Source organism: Labeo rohita, chromosome 22 (assembly GCF_022985175.1).
Source record: "Labeo rohita strain BAU-BD-2019 chromosome 22, IGBB_LRoh.1.0, whole genome shotgun sequence".
Classification (NCBI taxonomy): domain Eukaryota; kingdom Metazoa; phylum Chordata; class Actinopteri; order Cypriniformes; family Cyprinidae; genus Labeo; species Labeo rohita.
This window is the reverse complement of record NC_066890.1, coordinates 25,806,716-25,816,707: the sequence shown is the minus strand read 5'-3', so window position 1 is coordinate 25,816,707 and position 9,992 is coordinate 25,806,716. Positions and strand designations below refer to the sequence as shown.

General features: G+C 31.1%; 1 protein-coding gene across 1 annotated transcript; it reads right to left on the bottom strand.

The window, feature by feature from the left end:
• Positions 1–4,671: 4,671 nt before the first annotated feature.
• rgs2 (regulator of G protein signaling 2) lies at positions 4,672–8,609 on the bottom strand. The gene is made up of 5 exons (XM_051094809.1): positions 8,377–8,609; positions 8,202–8,288; positions 7,923–7,984; positions 5,207–5,373; positions 4,672–5,116 (listed from the first exon to the last, which is right to left on the bottom strand). Exons 1-5 carry the CDS (start codon positions 8,592–8,594, stop codon positions 4,937–4,939), a joined length of 714 nt encoding a protein of 237 aa, XP_050950766.1. The 5' UTR covers positions 8,595–8,609; the 3' UTR covers positions 4,672–4,936.
• Between the last annotated feature and the right edge of the window lie 1,383 nt (positions 8,610–9,992).

The following is a 9,992-nucleotide window of genomic DNA, read 5'->3' as shown; positions in this document are numbered from 1 at the left end:
TTGTTAATTATGTTAGAAACATGCTAATGACATGCTAATCATGTTAGAGTTATGCTAGCAACATGCTAGTAACTTGCTAATCATGCTAGTAACATGCTAGTAACTTGCGAATTATGCTAGAAACATGCCAATGACATGCTAATCATGCTAGAATTATGCTAGCAACATGCTAGTAACTTGCTAATCATAGTAGTAACATGTTAATAACTAATCATGTTAATAACATGCTAACAACTTGTTAATTGTTCTAAAAACATGCTAGCAACATGCTACTAACTTGCTAATCATGTTAGAAACATGCTAATGACATGTTAATCATGCTAGAATTATGCTAGCAACATGCTAGTAACTTGCTAATCATGGTAGTAACATGTTAATAACTAATCATGTTAATAACATGCTAACAACTTGCTAATTGTTCTAAAAACATGCTAGCAACATGCTACTAACTTGTTAATCATGCTAGTAACATGCTAGTAACTTGCTAATCATGCAAGCAACATGCTAGTAACTTGCGAATTATGCTAAAAACATGCTAGTAACTTGTTAATCATGCTAGAAACATGCTAGTAACTTGCTAATCATGCTAGCAACATGCTAGTAACTTACTAATCATGCTAGTAACATGCTAGTAACTTGCTAATCATGCAAGCAACATGCTAGTAACTTGCTAATCATGCTAGAAACATGCTAATGACATGCTAATCATGCTAGAATTATGCTAGCAACATGCTAGTAACTTGCTAATCATGGTAGTAACATGTTAATAACTAATCATGTTAATAACATGCTAACAACTTGCTAATCGTTCTAAAAACATGCTAGCAACATGCTACTAACTTGTTAATCATGTTAGAAACATGCTAGCATCTTGCTAATCTCATTAGAAACATGCTAGCACTTGCTAATCATGCTAGAAACATGCTAGCAACATGTTATTAACTTGTTAATTATGTTAGCAACATGCTAATCACGCTAGCAACACGCTAGCAACATGCTAATCATACTAGAAACATGCCAGCAACCTGGTAATCATGCTAGAAACATGCTAGCAACCAGTTAATCATGCTAGGAACATGCAGCAACATGCTAATAACTTGCTAATTATGCTAGCAACAAGCTAGTAACATGCTAGAAACAGACTAGCAACATGCTAGTAACTTGTTAATAATGTTAGAATCATACTAACAACATGTTAATTATCTATCTATCTATGTATCTGACAGACTGTATACAAACAAACTACTTTAGAAACTACTTCTACTTTTTGAAACTACTTCAAACTATTTCAGACTGAAAACCATCCAAACTTAAAACTTTTTAAAACTTCTTAAACTTTTCAAACTTTTTCAAACTTTCTGGTCCGGCTTTCTCAAGCCAACTTAAAGTTTGTCTTGACAAACTGTTTTTATTTAGTTATTATTTAAAAGCTATTTATGTTTATATATTTATATAACCAGTAACCCCAAATAGTCACACTTACAAATATTTAAACCATTTTAAGTGTAAGAAGACCAAACAGTCTTCTTACACTTAAGACATACATTTGTTTATTTATTCTTTTTTTTTTTATTTCGTGCTTTTTCTTTTTCTTTTCTTTCTACACATACTACACATTTTTTTTTTTTTTTTTTTTGCCATTTGCAGGCAGTTGTGAACTAGAAAATCCTGTTTGCAAATTTCACATTTCTAATATATTTTTCCTTCTAACTTTAAACCACCTAGTCCCCAGCCTTTTTTTTTTTTTTTTTTTTTTTTAACCGAAGTTCAAGTTCATCATATCAGTTAAACACATGTGCCTATTTTCAAATACTTTGCTTGGCAAAACATGCCACGTCTTTAAAATAAAAGCCACTTGCTTTGACATGCATATATTTTCAAGCGTGGCATACTGTAAGCGTCCCAATCCATCTCAGGCCCACTGCAGATGTGAAGATGAACCATGAGAAGTGAGCTGAGGAAAGCCAGCAGCGTTGTAAATAGCTTCATCGTTCAGTCTGCGAACACGTTCTTGGATCGGTTAAACAGACGCAGTGTTTGGTGTCTGTTCAGTGTCGGACAGCAATGAGATCATCTAAAGGATCACAAGGATCACAAATGTGCCACAGAGGTAAATTACACCAAAAAACATTTAGCTGTGTGAAACGTGTTCTTGCTTCACCTGGAACAAAACAAGCATAAGTGCAGAATGTTCTTTCACTATATTTGCATTCAGAGTTTTGTTCTGCAGATACATCTTGGGTCTTTCAGTCATGCCTTAAATGGGAGGAAGATAAAGTTTGATATGCTGGTGAAGTGACGTGAGTATGTGAGAGTTTCTGTAAATGTTTGGAAGCTTGAAGTCTGCAGTGAGTCATCAAAATATGCACAGGGTAAGTTTGTTGAGAAAACTACAGTTTAGTTTTGTTTTGAGAACTTGAAGAGCCGGTCATGAGACGCTGAACTGATCTGATCATTCACATGATTACATTTAATAGGACGCCTTATCTTAGCATCTAAAAATAGCTTAGGAGATGACAGCAATTAATTGTGTGAGTTTGGGCTGGGACTAATTGTTTGTGTAACCAGTAGAGGTGCAAGAATGTTTATGAACTGTTCTGTTGTTCTGTTTTGGGATGTTAGTGAAATTACACTTCAATTTTAATTAATATGGCGTATTGCTGTCGTCAGTAAATGTAGAATTGGGAGAAATATTTTATACAACAACAACAACAACAACAACAACAAAAGATTTTATTCACTTTTGTCTGAATAAAAATAGAAGCTAAACTTTAATCTTAAATGCTAATTATGAATTTAGACATCACAAAATTATAATATACAGTACGAAGGATGTATATTCATTTTGAGATTTGCCAAAGATTACATTTAACACTATTATTAAAATATTATTTTTGTAATTATCTTGAAGTGTGTGTAATAAATATATATATATAGAGAGAGAGAGAGAGAGTGTTTTGTTAATTTATGTTAGATTAGAAAAATAAATTTTATATTTTTATAAATTCTATATTATTTTATAATATATATATTATTTATAATATATTTTTATTGCAGTGTCAAACCATATGATAAATATAATATCTGCTGTATATAATTACCATATATTTTAGTTAGTTTAGCATCTTTCCTATCAGAAATCCAGTGGGGAAAAAATGTGTAAAACAATTTCTATGAAATACATTTGTTTTTGTTTTTTTTCTTAAATTTATTTTTTCCCAATTCTGTTTTCTATTTATTTTCTGGATTCCATTTTAATTGTTTCATTAAAATCATTAAAGAAAAAAAAAAAAAAACATTTATAAATAATGACATTTATAAAACATTTTTTTTTTATTGTTTATTATATTATTATTTTTAATAAAATATTTTTAAATTATTTTTTACCAAATTATATATCATAAGTAATATATATTATTTTATTATTTTTACCAAATGTGCTTTCTATTTTTTTTTTTTTTTTTTTAATTAATTTATTTATTGTTATTATTATTACTCTTTTTTTTCCCATTTTTCTTGTGAATAAATTTGGTAAATAATTATTCTGGTAAATATTCCTTAAACAATAATGTTTTAACAATAATAGTATTATTAGTACTATATAAGATATAACGTTATACGTTTTGAACGATGAAATGTAAGGACAATAAACACTGGTCTACAATAATATGGTTTATCTGTGTTCTTCAAGCCATCTCGTGTATTTTCATAAGCCATTGCTAATCGACATACATAGAATATGAGCATAGAATTTATCATCTGCCTTATTCTGTGATAAGAATCCACATCAGATCACATAAGGAAGTTATTTCAAACACCCAACTTTTTTTTTGTGAATGTTTTTATAACTTTTTTTTTAACTCTTTTGTTGGACAACAGGTTTAGAAAAGCTTATCATTGCAGGTCATTAGAAGGGAAGATGCTCTGCATGTGTTGCTTTTTCAAATATAAGCAGGGAAGCGTTTCCTCATTTCAGCATGTGAAATCGTGGGCACACACACAGCAAATTCCGAGAGAAACAAAACAAGGAAGTTGTTTAAATGCAAAACCGAAAAACCGCAATTCACAAGTGCGTATTGAACCGTGGAGGTCGTACCGAACGGTTTGATATTATATTGAGTATTGTGACATCCCTAGTTCATAGAGTCATATAAGCAGGCAGCACACAGAACATGGAGGATTCATATTTAAATAGTATTTTTGCAGCTTAATATTCACGGATACTAGTCCATATTGTGTTTTGATCTAAGTGTACTGACCTAGTTCTGATTTATTCATTGAGAATTTGTCAAATTTCGTGACATTCCGCGTTATACAGTAAATTCCATTTTTCTGACTGGATTCCGCAATTCTGTCCACGCTTTCCACATCGTGGAAATCGTAGGGCTTTATATTTAATCAAAATTATATTATTAATAAGTATTATTAGTGTTTTTAGAGATTCATCTACAGTAAATGCTAAAAAAAAAAAAAAAAAAAAAAAAAAAAAAGGGAAATGAGCATGAATAATTAAATATTCAATATTAACTGATTCTGATAAATATAAAAATAAATAAATTAAAAACCATCCAATGCCAGATTATAAACATTTATGCATTTTTGCTTACTTTTTTTAATAGCAGTGCCACCAAAAATCCAAAAAAGTAATGGAATGACAATTAAACATTTTTTCATACAAATGTTTTATTTTGATCTTTCATTAAAAAGCAAACATAATAATAAAAAAACACCAAGTAAACACCAAAACATAGATACTGCTACATCATGTGAACACTTAATACCAATACCCAACATTCATTTTCACACCTCAGCTATTTACAAATCTGTGCAAAATATGCAATATTTAAATACACTGAAAACCTAGTAGCATGAAACTCTAGATGCGCAGCATTCTAAAATGGACCGGCCATTTGTTCAAATGCAACGATTAAAAACACTATCGCTCTCCTGCAGCAATTCTGCAGAGCTGATGGTAGAGTTCAGAGTCCAGAAACCGAGGGTACGAGTTGTGCTCCATCAGGAAGTAAACTCTGCTTTGGGCTGCTTTGAAACTCGACTGTGTTAGAATCAGAAGGCTTTGGTGGAGGGTCTCCTTTGTGTGGAAGTCCAAGTTGATCTAGAAGGAAGAATTGAAAGTAATTAGGATTTGTGGCACGGCTTAATGAAAACGAATCCGGCTTTGCTGGCATTGCTGACTGAAACTCACCTCTTTTGGAGAATCTGCCCTGATGAATTCATCATATATGGTTTTTGCCCTGGATCTGAGCTTTGATCTGGATCTGATCTTTCTGAACTCTTCACAGGCCATCCAGAACTCGATATTCTCTTCGCAGTGTTCAGACTTCATGAACAGTCGCAAAGCGGTTAATCCATCTGAAATAATATAATATATTATAAATTAGATCAGTGGACGTTAAATAACGTGGTGCATTTCCAACATAAAATAAAATTAATTGCATTTTTTGCCCACATATGTGTGTGGGATAAATAGTAATTTTATATTATTTTATAATATTTTACTTTACCGTTTTTATGGAATATTCGCATCACGTTATCGCTCTAGATCACTCGTTGAATTTTTTCGTGTCACTTGCATGACTAAAAACTTGCATGACTCATAATTCTCTACTTGATTTTCTGGTATAACCAGACATGTCAAACCTGACATGTCAATAAGCTCTTCACTGATTGGCTTGCCAGATAATGTGTCATGCAAATTATTCGCTTAAGTTGCAATTTTTCGAGTTGCCCAGAAGACGCGGTTGACGCGTATATTCATGTCTATTTGCGTCTTACCCGAGATTTGTTCATTTTTGTTCAGCTCAGATAATTATACACTTTATATCATTTTAGAATATTTTACTTTATGGCGTGTGTGCGACAACACATCGTGCAAATTTTTCACATGAGTTGAAATTTTGCAACTGAGGCGTATATCGCATGTTTGTGGCAATCGGGTCACCTGGCGCTAATTCGCGTCTATTTGAATCTTACACACATTGTGGGAAGATAAATATAAACTTGATATTATTTTTTTTTTTTTTTTTTCAGCTCAGATAAATATAAACTTGATATTATTTTATAGTATTTTACTTTATCGTGTGTGTGCGACAACGCGTCATAGAAATTGTCCACTCGAGTTGATAATTTTCAGCTTGCGCGGAAGACACGATTGAGGCGTATATTACACGTTCATGGTAATTGCAATTTCGCAATGACAAATTCACATCTATTCGCTTTTTATCCGAATGTTGTTCATTTTTGTTCAACTCGCGTTGAAATTTTTCAATTTGCACGGAAAATGCAATTGCACGTTTGTGGCAATCGCATCACCTGGTAAGATTCAAATATTCACGTCTATTTGAATCTTACCCAAATTGTGGTAATTTTTTTTGTTAAGATCAGATAAATATAAACTTAATATTATTTTATAGTATTTTACTTTATCGTGTGTGTGCAACAACACGTCATAGAAATTTTCCACTTGAGTCAAAATTTTTTTAGCTTGCAAGGAAGACACGATTGAGGCGTAAATTGCACGTTTGTGATAATTGCGTCACCTGACATGAATTCGCATCTGTTTTTTAAATTTGCATCTGTTATCCGAATTTTGTTAATTTTTGTTCAACTTAGATAAATATTTACTTCATGGTATGTGTGCGACATCCCGTCATCCAAATTTTTCACTCAAGTTGAAATTTTTTGCACGTTTGTGGTAATCACGTCGCCCGGCACGAATTCACATCTATTCGCCTCTTATCCGAATTTTGTTCATTTTTGTTCGATAATTCTTTTACTTCATGGTGGGTGTGCGATAATGCATCATGCAAATTTTGCACTCAAGTTGAAAATTTTCAACTTGCGTGAAAGATGCATTTGAGCCATATATTGCTTGTTTGTGGCAATCGCGGCGCCTGGTGCTAATTCGCGTATATTCGAATTTTATCCGAATTGTGGACAATTTTTTTTGTTAAGCTCAGATAAATATAAACTTGATATTATTTTATAGTATTTTACTTTATGGTGTGTGTGCGACAACGTGTCATAGAAATTGTCCACTTGAGTTGAATTTTTTTTTTAGCTTGCACGGAAGACACGATTGAGGCGTAAATTGCACGTTCATGGTAATTGCGTCGCCCGGCACAAATTCGCATATATTCGCCTCTTATCCGAATTTTGTTCATTTTTGTTTAACTTAGATAATTATTTTACTTTATGTGTGTGCGACAATGCTTCATGAAAATTTTCCACTCGAGTTGAAATGCGATTAAGGCATATATTGCTTGTTTGTGGCCATTGCTTTGCCCTGTTGTCTATTTACATCATACCCAAATTTAGTGAATGTTCGTTTAGCTCAGATCAATAGAAGTTTAATATTATTTTATAGTATTTTCATTTATAGTGTTCACACCAAAAGTAAAGCAAAATATTTACATTGTGTTATCGGTCTAGATTACTTATGGGATGTTTTTAACATCGCTTGTGCAAATAAATTCATCACATAATGTTCTCCTTTATTTTCTGATACAGCCGGATATGTCAATAAGCTCTTTGGCTTGTGTCACCCGATGCGAATTTGCATCTGTTTGCATCTCTGCATTGACTTTGTATGTAATCTACTCATGCAAATAATTACATTCACTTTTGGTGCCCACACATCATTATAATATAAAGTTAAAACTATAGTAATTTAAATTATAAAGTAAAATAAAATGTATGAAAATTAACACATTTTTTAAATAATCATTAGCTAATTATAATATTAATTATATAAATGTTATATTTAATAAATATTGTAATAAATATATTTTATAAATGTTAAAAATATATTGTAAAAATATTTTATAAAATATTATAAAATTAAAAACAATATAAAATATTATAAAAATGAACTTAAATTCATAAATAGAAATAATACTTACATTTGCTGCTCAGCAAGTTGTCGAGAGACTGTGCCCACTGAGTAACTTCTTCAGTAGTTGGCCTGTGGAAATATTAAGAGAGAAGGGTTATTTAATTTGAATTTAATCATTTATAATAAAATGTCATTTTAATATAATTTATAATTTATTAGTTTATTTTCATTTTATATTTTAATTTAACATAATTGTTTAATACGTTTGTAGTCCCACTTTGTTACATACATACAGTGACTGGGTGACTGTCTCCTATGCAAATTATAGATAATTTCTTATGCTCACCTGTATGATTTTCTCTGTGGTGTTGTGTGGTGTGATTCTCTCATGGGAAAGCTCTTGAAAAGCATTCTTGATCTCCAGTTTGTTTGTCTGTTAAGCATAATCAGCAAACATTAGCAACCACAGGTTAACTGCTCCACATAAAACCAAATGCAAAGAGGAAAAACGCAAGTCTCACTTGATTTCGTTCTGTCCCGTAGTCGTGTCAGTGTCCTTAGTGTAGATCAAATGCTCCATGCTTGAATCTGATGTTGACTTTCTCATTTTCGCCAATCTAGTCGTCACTTGAACTGAAACATGTTGTGTCTTGTAGTGTGTGGCTTTTATACTCTCGAGTGCTCTGGGGTAGGCAGGGCCTTTTTTAGCAGGGGAAGCATCTGATTGGTCGACCTGCATCAGTGCTTAAGTGTACTTGTCTTGTTGGCAGGAACACAGGAGCTCTTTCTCAAATAATCATGTTGAACTCTGAATGCATTGAATTTGGATTAATGTCTGTTAAATTCTAGCACAAAACTTGATTTTAATACACACACACACACACAAAAATTATTTTTACAAGTTCAGAGATCATTACTGTATGTTTTACTAAAAGTACTATTTCAGTCTTTCTATTTAAACATTTCACTTAATTCAGTGTGTTACTTGTTGCTTCTTTAAGTAAATAAGAAAATTTACTAGAATTTATTTATTTATTTTATTATTATAAAACTGGCAAACTGATAAAAATGAACAAAACTATGTTTTTATTATATTTAAAATTGTATTTTTTTCATGTTTTCATTTATTTTTACACACACAATATATAGTTACATTTTTCTTGTTTGAATGTGTGTGTGTGTGTGTGTGTGTGTATATGTATATATGTATATATATATATATATATATACACAAAAATACAAGAAAAATGTACAAAAATATATTATATTGTTAATTGTTTCTTGTATGATTATATATATATAATTTCTTCACACAATATGCTTTTTTTCATGTATATTATATATTTTTTCATATGTTTACATATATATATATATATATATATATATATATATACACACACACATATATGAAACGTATAAGAAAAATGTAACTATATATTGGGTGTGAGTGTGTATATGTGTGTGTGTGTGTGTGTGTGTATGTACACATATATATTTATATTTATATGTGTGATTATATATGTATATATGTTCACACAATATATAGTTACATTTTTCTTGTATGATTTTTTTATATATATATATATATATATATATATATACACACACACACACACACATACACACTCTGTTTAAGGATAAAAATAATTTTGATTTGTTTAAAATTGTTTTAATCTCATAATTCCCTTTTCCCATCACTTACATTTGTTTTATTAAAAAATGATAATGTTTCTATTACCAAACGTGCAAAGTAGTAAAAAGAAAGCATAAGAACACCAATATGTTCCGAGATGAACAACACTGTCACGTTTGCAACCTGAATATGTTAACGCAATATCCGTCTCAAACAAAAAATACTAAACAAACTGGTTTGTTCCCAGCCTGCATTCCATTCTATTTGTAGAAACCAAAGGAGTGCTTTATTTATAGAAACTTGTTTCTAAAAAAAGCTCACCAGTTTGTGTTTTCATTATGTTTCAATTACTTTGGATGTGATTCAAACCACTGAAAAAAACATTTTCGCTTCTGTCTGTAAGCAACAGGCTATATTGACCAGGATGATTAATGCGTCGGTTGAAGGATTTCAGATTTACTAGATGATACCGAAAATGCATTTCCTGGAGAAAAAAAGCAGCAG